The sequence below is a fragment of the Oncorhynchus tshawytscha genome, linkage group LG15, assembly GCF_018296145.1.
Source record: "Oncorhynchus tshawytscha isolate Ot180627B linkage group LG15, Otsh_v2.0, whole genome shotgun sequence".
Lineage (NCBI taxonomy): Eukaryota > Metazoa > Chordata > Actinopteri > Salmoniformes > Salmonidae > Oncorhynchus > Oncorhynchus tshawytscha.
The window spans coordinates 21190495-21206660 of NC_056443.1; the positions used below are offsets into that span (position 1 = coordinate 21190495).

The window sequence follows — 16166 nt, forward strand, 5'->3', positions numbered from 1 at the left end:
TTACACAGTAAATCATCTGCGTCTATGTAATTCTGAATTATGGCAATAAGAGACCTATAGTCATACAAAAAGAAAGAGAAGATCAATATTATAAAAAGTAGGGCTATTTAAAAGGAGTTAGGCTATTTAGTAATTCCTGACAATGCTTCTCAAGCACTTCTATTATAATATCTCTCCACCAGTGTGTCAGTGTGTTGTTTTGAAAGGGCGTTTACTCTTGAAAGCGAGCGAGTTGTGTTCAGTTTGTGTTGTGTGAGATGAGAGGGAGACAGAGGAAAGAGAGGGTGGAGAAATCTCGGGGGGGCACAACCCCACACCGGCAGGCCCACGCACGCGAACGCAAGCAGGAAACAAAGAACTGGCAATGATGAAATCGCTCCCGAACCGCATACTAGGATCTACAGCGAAACAATAAAGACTCAAAGAACACTATCGTTCGTTGTGTTATTATTATCGTGTATGTTTAGACTACATTGTATTTTATGGATTTCCCATTTTTGTTGAACTAGTGAAGTTGATGCATAACCTGACTAGTGTAGCCGCGACTGATTAAATATACTTGTTTTTTTAATCGGAGGAGGACGATTTATAATCGTTGACAGGGGTTTTGTCAAGGCAACGATTTTACATGAACTGGATTGTCGTTGGATGATTGTTTACGGACGTGGATGCGAATCTACTGGTGAGTAGCATGCACTTGATTCACTGTCTGGCTGCCTACGATTTTGACAGTAGTTTGACAAAATCAATTGACATATCAAATGTTGTAGTTACATTTGTGGAACTTCAGTTCAGATTGCAAGATTTTATTGTATACATGGTCCAACACAGTATATATATGTTTTTCTTTTACAGTTTTTCATTAATTAACAATTTTCATAAACTTAAAGGTCTGAAACATGAATATGAATATTTTTGGGGGGTGTAAAAATGCAACTACGAGGCAGTGTTTGTGTGTGTGTGTTTCCTGTCAAAACACACCTTTTTCCGCTCTTCCTGACAAACAGACATAGAGAGACGATATTGTTTATAATGGCTATTGTCAGTTCTTCCCTAGACGCTGTGTCCAGTGCTCTAGATTTCTCTTCCTAAAGCCCCCGTCCTGTGACACTTAAGAGCAGATGGCCAAATAGAGACACACACACACACACACACACACACACACACACACACACACACACATGCCTGTAGTTAATGGATGAAGGTCCACTAAAGCACTTAGGATCGTCAGCTGGACTGCCAAACTGGATGGATAACACAATGAAAATCAATCTTAAAAAACTGAGTGGGTCGGTGCACACTGGGGCTCTCCAGGATTGATTGAGAGATACAATGGCTGAACGTTTTGACAGAGTGAAAGACTGGCCTAGTGACCTAGACATGATAGCATGTAGCCTGTCTGCCTGCCTGCCTGAAACACAGAAGAACGCTGCTATTGACTGAAACAGGTCAGAAAGCAAGGGTGGACAATAGTTATCCATACTGATGGTTGGTCATAAACAGGCAGAGGGGGTTGTACACTTAAGGAGACATAATGCATACTGCATTGTCTATGAGTTCTTTGTGTATGTTCACAACCAACAAGCAGCCACCCGTACTTACATTGTTAATCAAAACCTGAGGCTAAAACTGGAACCAGAATTGACCCACACTGACGCATCAAGCTGAAAGTCGTTAACAAGTCCAAGTTGGTGTTATGTGGTGAAGGAGTCTCTGGGTTTTTTGAGTCAAGTGTGAAAGTGTGCCATAGTCAATCGTTCATGCAGAAATATGGATACAGGTGTGCCATTGGAATCTGTACAGATGTATGATCTCACTTCTGCAGTTACAGAGAGCAATGCAATAACCTCCCTATAGAGAAGCCTTGCTGTATAGGGGGATGAGTATTGGTATGGTGACTAACCTAATCTCTCTTTTGGTTTAATACAGCAAGCGCTGTGGCTATCGACCTGCCGTTTTAGTGTCTATTTTTGAATGACCTCGCAATGAAATGAATAGTTTGTTCATGACATCAACTTTTTCCCCTTTTTTTATAGAAGGAAGGGAACTAGAAAAGGAGGTCCACTTCCCTCGGCTGTTTTGTATGAATGGAGTGAATGCAACGAATGAAGGGTATTGAATGTCATGTTCCGAGCTCGTACAGAGTATCAGATGGGATGCCAGATCATCTGTTCAGAATGTCTGCGCTGCACACACCCTTAGCAAGCATTCACATTGTGCACATATGACTTACATTCTTACAGCGTTACACTTGATCATGTCTCACCGAGATAAAAGAGCTCTTAAATCAAATCAAATCAAATCAAATTTTATTTGTCACATACACATGGTTAGCAGATGTTAATGCGAGTGTAGCGAAATGCTTGTGCTTCTAGTTCCGACAATGCAGTAATAACCAACAAGTAATCTAACTAACAATTCCAAAACTACTGTCTTATACACAGTGTAAGGGGATAAAGAATATGTACATAAGGATATATGAATGAGTGATGGTACAGAGCAGCATAGGCAAGATACAGTAGCTGATATCGAGTACAGTATATACATATGAGATGAGTATGTAAACAAAGTGGCATAGTTAAAGTGGCTAGTGATACATGTATTACATAAGGATGCAGTCGATGATATAGAGTACAGTATATACGTATGCATATGAGATGAATAATGTAGGGTAAGTAACATTAAATAAGGTAGCATTGTTTATATTTACATCATTTCCCATCAATTCCCATTATTAAAGTGGCTGGAGTTGAGTCAGTGTCATTGTCAGTGTGTTGGCAGCAGCCATTCAATGTTAGTGGTGGCTGTTTAACAGTCTGATGGCCTTGAGATAGAAACTGTTTTTCAGTCTCTCGGTCCCAGCTTTGATGCACCTGTACTGACCTCGCCTTCTGGATGATAGCGGGGTGAACAGGCAGTGGCTCGGGTGGTTGATGTCCTTGATGATCTTTATGGCCTTCCTGTAACATCGGGTGGTGTAGGTGTCCTGGAGGGCAGGTAGTTTGCCCCGGTGATGCGTTGTGCAGACCTCACTACCCTCTGGAGAGCCTTACGGTTGAGGGCGGAGCAGTTGCCGTACCAGGCGGTGATACAGCCCGCCAGGATGCTCTCGATTGTGCATCTGTAGAAGTTTGTGAGTGCTTTTGGTGACAAGCCGAATTTCTTCAGCCTCCTGAGGTTGAAGAGGCGCTGCTGCGCCTTCTTCACGATGCTGTCTGTGTGAGTGGACCAATTCAGTTTGTCTGTGATGTGTATGCCGAGGAACTTAAAACTTGCTACCCTCTCCACTACTGTTCCATCGATGTGGATAGGGGGGTGTTCCCTCTGCTGTTTCCTGAAGTCCACAATCATCTCCTTAGTTTTGTTGACGTTGAGTGTGAGGTTATTTTCCTGACACCACACTCCGAGGGCCCTCACCTCCTCCCTGTAGGCCGTCTCGTCGTTGTTGGTAATCAAGCCTACCACTGTTGTGTCGTCCGCAAACTTGATAATTGAGTTGGAGGCGTGCGTGGCCACGCAGTCGTGGGTGAACAGGGAGTACAGGAGAGGGCTCAGAACACACCCTTGTGGGGCCCCAGTGTTGAGGATCAGCGGGGAGGAGATGTTGTTGCCTACCCTCACCACCTGGGGGCGGCCCGTCAGGAAGTCCAGTACCCAGTTGCACAGGGCGGGGTCGAGACCCAGGGTCTCGAGCTTGATGACGAGCTTGGAGAGAACTATGGTGTTGAATGCCGAGCTGTAGTCGATGAACAGCATTCTCACATAGGTATTCCTCTTGTCCAGGTGGGTTAGGGCAGTGTGCAGTGTGGTTGAGATTGCATCGTCTGTGGACCTATTTGGGCGGTAAGCAAATTGGAGTGGGTCTAGGGTGTCAGGTAGGGTGGAGGTGATATGGTCCTTGACTAGTCTCTCAAAGCACTTCATGATGACGGATGTGAGTGCTACGGGGCGGTAGTCGTTTAGCTCAGTTACCTTAGCTTTCTTGGGAACAGGAACAATGGTGGCCCTCTTGAAGCATGTGGGAACAGCAGACTGGTATAGGGATTGATTGAATATGTCCGTAAACACACCGGCCAGCTGGTCTGCGCATGCTCTGAGGGCGCGGCTGGGGATGCCGTCTGGGCCTGCAGCCTTGCGAGGGTTAACACGTTTAAATGTCTTACTCACCTCGGCTGCAGTGAAGGAGAGACCGCATGTTTTCATTGCAGGCCGTGTCAGTGGCACTGTATTGTCCCCAAAGCGGACAAAAAGTTATTTAGTCTGCCTGGGAGCAAGACATCCTGGTCCGTGACTGGGCTGGGTTTCTTCCTGTAGTCCGTGATTGACTGTAGACCCTGCCACATGCCTCTTGTGTCTGAGCCGTTGAATTGAGATTCTACTTTGTCTCTATACTGACGCTTAGCTTGTTTGATAGCCTTGCGGAGGGAATAGCTGCACTGTTTGTATTCAGTCATGTTACCAGACACCTTGCCCTGATTAAAAGCAGTGGTTCGCGCTTTCAGTTTCACACGAATGCTGCCATCAATCCACGGTTTCTGGTTTGGGAATGTTTTAATCGTTGCTATGGGAACGACATCTTCAACGCACGTTCTAATGAACTCGCACACCGAATCAGCGTCTTCGTCAATGTTGTTGTCTGACGCAATACGAAACATCTCCCAGTCCACGTGATGGAAGCAGTCTTGGAGTGTGGAGTCAGCTTGGTCAGACCAGCGTTGGACAGACCTCAGCGTGGGAGCCTCTTGTTTTAGTTTCTGTCTGTAGGCAGGGATCAACAAAATGGAGTCGTGGTCAGCTTTTCCGAAAGGGGGGCGGGGCAGGGCCTTATATGCGTCGCGGAAGTTAGAGTAACAATGATCCAAGGTCTTTCCACCCCTGGTTGCGCAATCGATATGCTGATAAAATTTGCTGTAACTTACCACGTGCTGGTGAAGATCGCTTCAGAGTGCATTGACTGCATGGAACTGTAATGTCTTCAGTGTGTTAGCTTTTTATTGGCCAAAGCGCATGACTCCCAATTCACATACCGCTCCAACAGATCCACAGGTGATACAATCTCTATTGCACTCCACACCCGCCCTTTCCCACTTGTTCAAAAGGTACACCTATGTGAGAATGCTTTTCATTGGCGACAGCTCTGCGTTCAACACCACAGTGCCCTCCAAGCTCATCACTTAGCCAAGGACCCTGGGAATGAACACCTCCCGCTGCAGATCCTGTACTTACTGATGGGATGCCCCCAGGGGGCGAAGGTAGTTAACAACACATCTGCCACGCTGACCCTCAACACGGGTGGCCCCTCAGGGGTGCGTACTTCATTCCCTCATGGACTCCCTGTTCACCCAGTACTGCGTGGGCGCGCACAACTCCAACATCAACAAGTTTGCCAACGACACAACGGTGGTAGGCCTGATCATGACGACAATGAAACAGCCTATGGGAAAGAGACCTAGCAGTGTGGTGCCAGGACAACAACCTCTCCCTGTCAGCAAGACAAATGAGCTTATCGTGGACTACAGGAAATTTTGGGCCGAGCACGTCCCCATTCACATCGACAGGGCTGTAGTGGAGCGGGTCGAGAGTTTCAAGTTCCTCGGTGTCCACATCATTAAGGATCTATCATGGTCCAAACACACCAACACAGTCATGAAGAGGGCACGACAACGCCTTTTCTCCCTCAGGAGGCTGAAAAGATTTGGTATGGACCCTCTGATCCTCAAAAGGTTCTACAGCTGCACCATCGAGAACATCTTGACTGGCTGCATCACCGCTTGGTATGGCAACTGCTTGGCATCCGACCACAAGGCGCTACAGAGGGTAGTGCGTACGGCCCAGGACATCACTGGGGCTGAGCTCCCTGCCACCCAGGACCTCTATACTAGGCGGAATCAAAGACTCCAGCCACCTAAGTCATAGACTGTTCTCCCTGCTACCGCACAGCAAGTGGTACCGATGCACCAAGTCTGGAACCAACAAGACCCTGAACAGTTTCTACTCCCAAGGCATAAGACTACGAAATAGTTAACCAAATTGCTACCTGGACTATTTAACTATCTGCATCGACCCTTTTTGCGCTAACTTTTTTGACTTATCACATATGCTGTTTTTTTAATTGTTTACGATATGTGACTTTATTCCTAGTTATAGAGTATGTACATATCTACCTCCATTGCCTTGTACCCCTGCACATCGACTCAGTACGGGTACCCCGTGTATATAGCCAAGTTATCGTTACTCATTGTGTATTTATTATTACTTTTATTATTACATGTTTTACTTTTCAAATATTTCTCTATTTTCTTTCTCTCTGTATTGTTGGGAAGGGCCCGTAAGTAAGTCAACATTTCATTGTTAGTCTACACCTGTTGTTTACAAAGCATGTGATGAATGCATTTTGATTTGACCACATGAGCCATTCCAAAACGGTACAGTAATTTCCCGGTTTCCAATCGTTTTCCTTATCTCCCTCCCCATTCCCCTCCAAATATAATTCTCTCTCTGCCTCTCTCTCTGTCTCTCTCTCTCTCTCCCCGTTACTTTGCTGTCGTTCATTAACAAACTTGAAATGTCTGAATGGACTCTGGTATAAAGCATTAAGGAGATTTGCTCTGTTGTTGTTGAGCTTCCTGTTGTGAAACGCATTACGTAACCTGTTTTCCCGAGATGGAAACCGTATATTTATTATTCTAGGTGGCATGCTTGCAATACGTTCAAAATTACGCCATGCCTGGGGGACATGGCACTCACTGAATTGACTGGATTCATGGTTCCTCATCTGTGGTTAGCTGTATGTCTTCGAAGGTGTGTCTCCTCCTTCCAGTCCAAAGTTCCAGTCCTCTCTCTCACCAGGACAAAGTTACCTTTCCTGTCTTAGGGATCTTTAATGCAGCGACATAGCTAAGAGAACTCTATTCAATTATTTGGATTTGATTGCTAATGGATGCGCTGTGTTTTATGATGTGTGTGAAGTTTTATTACTGTCATATTAAATACTTATAATGGTTGTATTACCGCATATTAGACCTGAGAACATAAAACAGTATAATGACACTAGTAGTGTGAAACTAGTCTCTGTCAGACTGTCCTCATTCAGACTTGCTGTATTCAGTCTCTCTCTCTCCCTCTCTCTCTCCCTTTGTCCTCTCCAGGTGAAAATGTCACACCCAAACTGACCTTTGACCTGAAAGCCTGACCTCCTGACAGGTCAGAGCTCAGATTGGAATACTCCCGGAAATACAGACCACCCTCCAATATGTCCCTCCCGGAACCTTCCATACGCCCCACGTCCCCCTTACCCCCCAGACCAGAGGCCAAACCCCGGCCCCCCATCTCTAGGAAACCCCCTCCCTCCAACGGATCCCCCTCCACCCCCTCCCAACTTGGGGAGAGGGGCAGCACAGGCAGCAATTCCAGAGGTAAAGTCAAGAGCATAGTGAGCAAGTTCAGTCACCCGGAGACTACACCTACCACCAGAGGATATGCTACACCAACTGCCAATGGCACCACCGTCAATCCTCCTCTCCGGACCCGAGGGCCCAGGAGGGCCCCCACGGTCAAGCCCAAACCGTCCCGTGCCTCCATCCAGCAGTCTGCGAGTCCAGACCAGGCCCCTCCACTGCCCATGAAGAGGAGCCGGATCCTGCGGCAGCAGAGCGACCAGGCCAACAGGGACACCCCTGGAGGAGAGGAGGGCATCCCAGCCAGTCGATCAGGTGGAGTTTGTTTTCAATGCAATCAGATAGTGGCCGTGTCTGAAATATCTGTACTTGCATTCTAAATAGTAGGCATTTTAGGTATGCAAAAAATATGTTTTCTAGTATATGACATTTAAAAAAATGTAGTATACTTTAAATGCCAGGATGTCATACTAATTTCTGCTTTTTATCTAGTAGAATTCACTGCACAATATTGAGGAAGAGAGTCGTCATGACAACAACAGCTGATAATCAGCTGAGGGGATGCTCTGTACCAAATGAAGGAATGGAGGGAATCAACACAACTGTGTATTAGATGATGCATTCTCAGTAGGATGAGACTAGCAGGCTGATATTTGTTGCTTACTGTATTAGTTTTTACTAAACAGTACATTCTAAATAGTATGTAGTACGATTAGTACACAGTATGTAGTTTTAGTAAGTTGTAGGCAAAACGGATTTTGGACCCAGCCAGTCAGTATATCGATTGATCAATTCATGAATCAGTATTAATGTCCTCTCGAAAAAACTATGTTATGATAGGGACTGATCATTTGTTATGATTAGCAATGTAGCATACCTATCTACTAAGGCAAGCAATGCAGACAGGGCAACAAAATGAATTGTATTTCTACAGGTCAGCTTTCCCACGGATGCCCGTTAATCAAGTGTTGCCAACGGTAACACATGACCTAATCATCAGGAAGCGCTAACAGTCGTCCCAACCCAACCCAACCCAACAAGCCCTAGGGTGGCAAGTTAAGAAAAAAAATCTGTCCGGTATCTGAGTGTTACAAACATTGACACGTTTCTTTGCCAGTTTGATACCATATGCAGCATGCCACATGCGAGTGCAGTATGTGCGGTATGTTCCTTTGAGAGCGGAATCTGTGCTCAGGTGTGTTGCCTCATTCCTGAGGCCTAGAGGGTGACACGTTTCCCCTTTACCCAGAGACAAACCGACTACCGTAAACAGCCCGAAACCGGTTCTGTCAGTGCACCTGTATAGGTAAACCGGTTTCCCTTGAATGGTGTTTTATCTCAATTTCTTTTATTTTTATATTTATTGAACTAGGAAAGTCAGTTAAGAACACATTATTATTTACAATGACGGCCTACCAAGAGGCAAAAGGCCTCCTGCGGGGTCGGGGGCTGGGATTAAAAATATAAAAAAAATATAGGACAAAACACACATCACGACAAGAGAGACACCACAACACTACATAAAGAGAGACCTAAGATGACAACATAGCATGGCAGCAACACATGACAACACAGCATGGTAGCAACACAACATGGTAGCAGCACAAAACATGGTACAAGCATTAATGGGCACAGACAACAGCACAAAGGGCCATAAGGTAGAGACAATAATGCATAACGCGAAGCGGCCACAACTGTCAGTAAGCGTGTCCATTATTGAGTCTTTGAATGAAGAGATGGAGATAAAACGGTCCAGTTTGAGTGTTTTTTGCAGCTTGTTCCAGTCGCTAGCTGCAGCAAACTAAAAAGAGCCGCGACCCAGGGATGTATGTGTGCTTTGGGGACCTTTAACAGAATGTGATTGGCAGAATGAGGGCTGCAGTAGGTATCTCAGATAGGGGGAGTGAGGCCTAAGAAGGTTTTATAAATAAGCATCATCCAGTGGGTCTTCAAATCAAATTTGATTTGTCACATACACGTGTTTAGCAGATGTTATTGCGGGTATAGCGAAATGTTTGTGTTTCTTGCTCCAACAGTGCAGTAATATCTAACAATTTCACAACAATACACACACATTTAAAGTAAAGGAATGAATAATATATAAATATTGGGTGAGCAATGTCAGAGCGACATAGACTTAGTTACAGTTTAATAGGATAGAATACAGTAGATACATATCAGTCTCTCTGTCCCAGATTTGATGCACCTGTACTGGCCTCGCTTTCTGGATGATAGCGGGGTGAACAGGCGGTGGCTCGGGTGGTTGTTGTCCTCAATTATCTTTTTGGCCTTCCTGTGACATTGGGTTCTGTATCTGTCCTGGAGGGCAGGTAGTTTGCCCCCGGCAATGCGTTGGGCAGACCGTCTGGTACAGAGTTGCCGTACCATACAGCGAGACAGGATGCTCTCAATTTTGCATCTGTAAAAGTTGGAGGGTTTTAGGTGCCAAGCCAAATTTCTTCAGCCACCTGAGGTTAAAGAGGTGCTGTTGCTCCTTCTTCACCACACTGTCTGTGTGTGTGGACCATTTAAGTTTGTCAGGGATGTGTACGTCGAGGAACTTGAAGCTTTCTACCTTCTCCACTGCGGTCCCGTCGATGTGGATAGGGTGGTGCTCCCTCTGCTGTTTCCTGAAGTCCATGATCAACTCCTTTGTATTGTTGACCTTGGGTGAGAGGTTATTTTCCTGGCACCACACTTCCAGGGCTCTCACCTCCTCCCTGTAGGCTGTCTTGTCATTTTTGGTAATCAGGCCTACTACTGTTGTCATCTGCAAACTTGATGATTGAGTTGGAGGCGTGCGAGGCCACGCAGTTATGGGGGAACAAGGAGTACAGGAAGGGGCTGAGCACGCATCCTTGTGGGGCCCCAGTGTTGAGTATCAGCGGAGTGTAGGTGATTTTTTTCTACCTACACCACCTGGGGGGCGGCCCGTCAGGATGTACAGGACCAAGTTGCACAGGGAAGGGTTTAGACCCAAGAACACAAGCTTAATGATGAGCTTGGAGGGTACTATGGTGTTGAATGCTGAGCTATTGTCAATGAACAGCATTCTTACATAGGTATTCCTCTTGTCCATATGCTATGGGGCAGTGCGATGGCGATTGCATTGTCTGTGGATATATTGGGGCGGAAAGCAAATTGAAGTGGGTCTAGGGTGTCAGATAAGGTAGAGGTGATATGATCCTTGACTAGTCTCTCAAAGCACTTCATGATGACAGAAGTGAGTGCTATGGGGTGATAGTCATTTAGTTCAGTTACCTTTGCTTTCTTGGGTTCAGGAACAATGGTGGACATCTTGAAGCATGTGGGGACAGTAGACTGGGATAGGGAGGGATTGAATATATCCGTAAACACTCCAGCCATCTGGTCTTCTCTGAGTATGCGGCTAGGGATGCCGAAGCCTGAGAGCTAGAATCACGGCAATCTTCTCTGTCTGCTCCATTTTCAAAATTGCGATGGGTGTAGTGTACAGAGATGACCAGTTTTGTACAGTAGTATAGAGTGCAGTTGTGTCCTATTGTTGGCAAATCTCTTGTTGTTGTTGAATTTTTTTTTTTACCCCCTTATCTCCCCAATTTCGTGGTAGTTACTATCTTGTCTCACCGCTACAACCCGTACAGGCTCGGGAGAGACGAAGGTCGAAAGCCATGCGTCCTCCGAAACACAACCCAACCAAGCCGAACTGCTTCTTAAACCAGTGCGCATCCAACTCAGAAGCCAGCCGCACCAATGTGTCGGAGGAAACACCGTGCACCTGGCGACCTGGTTAGCGTGACTGCTCCCGGCCCGCCACAGGAGTCGCTAGTGCGCGATGAGACAAGGATATCCCTACCGGCCAAACCCTCCCTAACCCGGACGACGCTAGGCCAATTGTGCATCGCCCCATGGACCTCCCGGTTGCGGCTGGCTGCGACAGAGCCTGGGCGCGAACCCAGAGTCTCTGGTGGCACAGCCCACTGCGCCACACGGGAAGCCTCATTGGTGGCAAATCTGATGGCCGAATGGTAAAGAACATCTAGCCGCTGGAGAGCACCGTTGCCTGCCGATCTATAAATTACGTCTCCGTAATCTAGCATGGGTAGGATGGTCATCTGAATCAGGGTTAGTTTGGCAGCTGGGGTGAAAGGGGAGCGATTACGATAGATGAAACCAAGTCTAGATTTAACCTTAGCCCGCAGCTTTGATATGTGCTGAGAGAAGGACAGTGCACCATCTAGCCATACTCCCACGTACTTGTATGAGGTGACTACCTCATGCTCTAAACCCTCAGAGGTAGTAATCAAACCCTCCGAGGTAGTAATCACACATTCTTCTTACCAAACCACATGCCCTTTGTTTTGGAGGTGTTCAGAACAACGTTCAAGGCAGAGAAAGTTTGTTGGACACTAAGAAAGCTTTGTTGTAGAGCGTTTAACATTAAATCCGGGGAGGGGCCAGCTGAGTATAAGACTGTATCATCTGCATATAAATGGATGATAGGGGCCTCCCGAGTGGCGCATTGGTCTAGCTGTGCCACTAGAGATCCTGGTTCGAGTCCAGGCTCTGTCGTAGCCGGCCACAACTGGGAGACCCATGGGGTGGCTCCCAATTGGCCCACCGTCGTCCAGGTTAAGGGAGGGTTTGGCCGGCACATATGTCGTTGTCCCATCGTGCTCTAGTGACTCCTGTGGAGTGCCGGGCACATACATGCTGACACGGTCGCCAGGTGTACGCTGTTTCTTCCGACACATTGGTGGGGATGGCTTCCGGGTTAAGCGGGCATTGTGTCAAGAAGCAGTTCAGCTTGGTTGGGTCCTATTTTGGAGGATGCATGGCTCTCGACCTTCGCCTCTCCCAAGTCCGTTTGGGAGTTGCAGCGATGAGACAAGACTGTAACTACCGATTGGATACCACAAAATTGGGGAGGAAAAATGGGTAAAAAGTTTTTTTTTAAACAATAAAACAACAACAAATATAAATGGATGAGAGAGCTTCCTACTGCTTGAGCTATGTTGTTGATGTAAATTGAGAAGAATGTGGGACCTACGATCGAACCTTTGGGTACTCCCTTGGTGACAGGCAGTGGCTGAGATAGCAGATGTTCTGACTTTATACCCTGCACTCTTTGAGGGAGGTAGTTAGTAAACCAGGCCAAAGACCCCTCAGAGACATCAATACTACTTGCCTGAACGAGAGCCAGTCAGCCTGAGTATGCGTGTGCCGAGTGATTTACCAAATGGAATTCTTGAGGTGGAGTAACTCTGCCAGATAACGATTGATGAGCATTTTATGGCATGGTCATCAGACAGCGTCTAACTCATCAATGATACTAACCAGGTTAAGTAAAGGAAAAAATAAATAAACATATCCCACGCGGGCGTCTGTCCGTCCGTCCGTTCGTGTGGTTGTGCGTGCATGTATGTGTGTGAGTGAATGGCAAAGAGAGGAAGAGGCTGAGTAGAAATCTAGAAGAGTGGTAGAGAAAGAAAGAGGGGGAGAGCTGACTGAGAGAAAGCGAGAGGGTTCATGTCCAAAACTGCAAGAAAAATAAGGAACAGGAACTAGTAGCATTTCTGACTGCAGAAAAGAACAAACAAATATCAAAATAGATGTAGTATTAAACACTCATCAGGCTAAACAACTTAAGAATTCTTCCCCAAGTTTGTGACAAAGCAAAAAACAAATCATGAAAGTAGGAGCAACAATTGAAAGTATTATAAAAATAGGAAGGTTGCATGTTAATTTGCCTAAACAGTGAAGTTTCTCTCTCTCTCTCATACACACACACACACGATTTGACTGATGTGCATTCCATTTCCATAAATATTTTATGGCATGCTCATCAGACAGCTTTTACCTTGTCAAGTCTTTACTGTCAAGGCACTGGAGACTTCCTCTATTTGCATTGCACTTGTGCTGACTGGTCAGTCCAGTTTGTGTTTAATGCCTAAGGCTTAATGTTGACCTTTCCTAAAACTGAGGTCAATTAGGACACACACACACACACACACAGTGAAAGTGATATGTCCTGTTACCACAGGACCAGACTAGACAGGAAGCAACCACAATGATCAGTGAACTCAATCTGCCAAGGTTCAAGGGTCAATACAGGCCTGGAATGGAGTAAGTAATCCCAAAGTCTTGGAGTTCTTGGTAACATAAAAGCCAAATGAAACAGAACAAAAAATGTGTCTTTCTGATGCTTTATTAATTTCCTGTTACTGCGAACATATAAGCAAAAATGGGGCAGTGGATGTTAAAAGGGATGGGTTATGTTAGTGACATGTTATGGCCTCCCAAACCATCTAACTCTGTGTCCCTCCCTCTCCCCCAGCACCTGACGGAAAAGAGGTAGAGCTTCAGCTGATTGGAGGAGTGGAAGTTGAGCCGGAGCACGGTTCAGGCACGCCCCTTAGCCCATGCTGCGACCAGGACTGCAGTTGTGTGTGCCACCTCCACCGGCCCGGCATGAAGCTGATATGGGTTCCCATCAACAAGGAAGAAGAGGAGGAGGAGGAGGAGATTGTTCTGGAAGAGGAAACAGAGGAGGAGGAGAGAGGAAGGGAGGGGGAGAGCGAGGCAGGGGATGAGGAGGAGGAGGAGGGGGGGAGCGGTTTGTTGAGTGAGGAACGGGCGGGGCAGAGATTCAAGAAGGCAAAGTTTAACCAGGTTCTGGATGTGATGATAGCTAAAGGGAACCGTAGAAGGTCAGACCCAGGATCCCAGGTCATTCTGGCCTCCTTGGCCTTAAAACGCTCCCAGTCACCCCCAATCCCTCCTAAAAGAACCCAATCTCCCCCAAGCCATTTGAATGCCTTCATAGAGGAGGAGGACTCTATATATGAAGCTACTCTACTAATGGTGGAGCCAACACCCAGAAAGATCTGTCAAGAATTGGACATTAAGAAACCGGTCCGTTGGTCAAAACTGTCCTCTAGCAACTCTGAGGAAAACAATTCGATCCAGTCCGATTCGGACCCATCCCAAACCCAGACTACCGAGGACGCCCCTCCGGCCATCCCACCTCGGGTACCCCTTGCCCAGGACAAGTCCAAAACACCTGGCCACAACCTAACGCCTGTTCACAGGGGGGGTATCGCCTTACCTCAGCCCACCGCGGAGGAGTGGCGCTCCCTGCACCCCTCATCCCCCAACCATTCCTCTAGCCCCATAGTACCCCACCGGGTGGCCCCTCCACCCCCCACCAGCCCCCTGCTGCCCCACAGAGTCCCCCCACCTCAGCCCCCCAAAACGGGCAGGGACGACAGGAGACTCAGTAACATCTCCGGCCATTCCATCAACCAAGCTATAAAAGGTTGGTATAAAAGTAAACATGCAATAAACCTGTTTTCTAGCATCTTTTCTCGTGAGAGGTCAGATATATACAATATAAAAGGAAGGGTATATTGTTCATTCTTTTGTGTTTCCCTCTAGAACAAGAGGAGGATGGACGCACTAAAGGAGAGAAGGAGGACAAAGAGGAAGACTGGTAAGTTCTTGTCTCTCTTCTGTTGACGTCCATCTTTCCTCTTCTACTCTCATCTCATATGTCTTTGTTTTGGCCCTGTTGAAAATCTTACTTCCTCCCTTCCTGTAAGTTACCACAGATCAGTGTGGGTTGGATCAATGGAGGTGATAGGGTATCACTTATCCAATCACATATCAGTGATTACCTCATGGAAGGAAAGGAAGAAGGATGCATTTAGCCATGTTGTATCTATGATCATATATTCTCCATTCATGCTTTTTTAGATGTTCTATTGATATCTGTAAATCAACCAATTAAATCAAGCCACAGCCGGCCATGATTACAGACACCTGTGTGTCTTTTCAAACTATATAAACGGGTGACCCGCAGAGTTTGTCATTATACGTTGATGAGAAACGTTATTCAATTATTGCATCTGACCTCCTAGAGTGTGCGGCTCTCCTTTTCTTTTTCACGTGCTCTACTCCGATAGCCAGTACCTCGCCTAAAAAGGTGTGCGTTTCTTTCGCCTCCAAAGAGTTAGAACCGGGCCTATGTTTCACTAATTAACACTTTCCCAGCTTAGTCAGTTATCTAACATCCTGCCCTTCTTTCCTGTCCCAGTACGCCTGTAGCCCCACCCAGGAGAGGATCCTATATTGACTGGGAGTCCAGACTGCAGGACGGTAAGGTTACCAGGAGAGGATCCTATATTGACTGGGAGTCCAGACTGCAGGACGGTAAGGTTACCAGGAGAGGATCCTATATTGACTGGGAGTCCAGACTGCAGGACGGTAAGGTTACCAGGACAGGATACTGTATTGACTGGGAGTCCAGACTGCAGGATGGTAAGGTTACAAGGACAGGATCCTATATTGACTGGGAGTCCAGACTGTAGGATGGTAAGGTTACCAGGAGAGGATACTGTATTGACTGGGAGTCCAGACTGCAGGATGGTAAGGTTACCAGGACAGGATCCTATATTGACTGGGAGTCCAGACTGCAGGACGGTAAGGTTACCAGGACAGGATACTGTATTGACTGGGAGTCCAGACTGCAGGATGGTAAGGTTACAAGGACAGGATCCTATATTGACTGGGAGTCCAGACTGTAGGATGGTAAGGTTACCAGGAGAGGATTCTATATTGACTGGGAGTCCAGACTGCAGGACGGTAAGGTTACCAGGAGAGGATCCTATATTGACTGGGAGTCCAGACTGCAGGATGATAAGGTTACCTGACACAAGCATAACACACCCAAAATATCAGACACTGCTGAATCAGGTGACAAATGACATGCAAATGTAGGTATAAAAGAAA

At 46.6% G+C, this 16166-nt stretch overlaps 1 protein-coding gene across 1 annotated transcript in view; it reads left to right on the plus strand.

Annotated features, from left to right (window-relative positions):
- The window catches only part of arhgef15b (Rho guanine nucleotide exchange factor 15b), a 25457-nt gene continuing 9291 nt past the window's right edge, over positions 1–16166 (plus strand). The window contains exons 1-5 of the mRNA XM_042298294.1: positions 1–682; positions 7149–7712; positions 13714–14694; positions 14814–14868; positions 15472–15533. Of these exons, the coding sequence (XP_042154228.1) occupies positions 7253–7712; positions 13714–14694; positions 14814–14868; positions 15472–15533 (1558 nt within the window). The 5' untranslated portion in view covers positions 1–682; positions 7149–7252. The remainder of the gene's footprint in view (positions 683–7148; positions 7713–13713; positions 14695–14813; positions 14869–15471; positions 15534–16166) is intronic.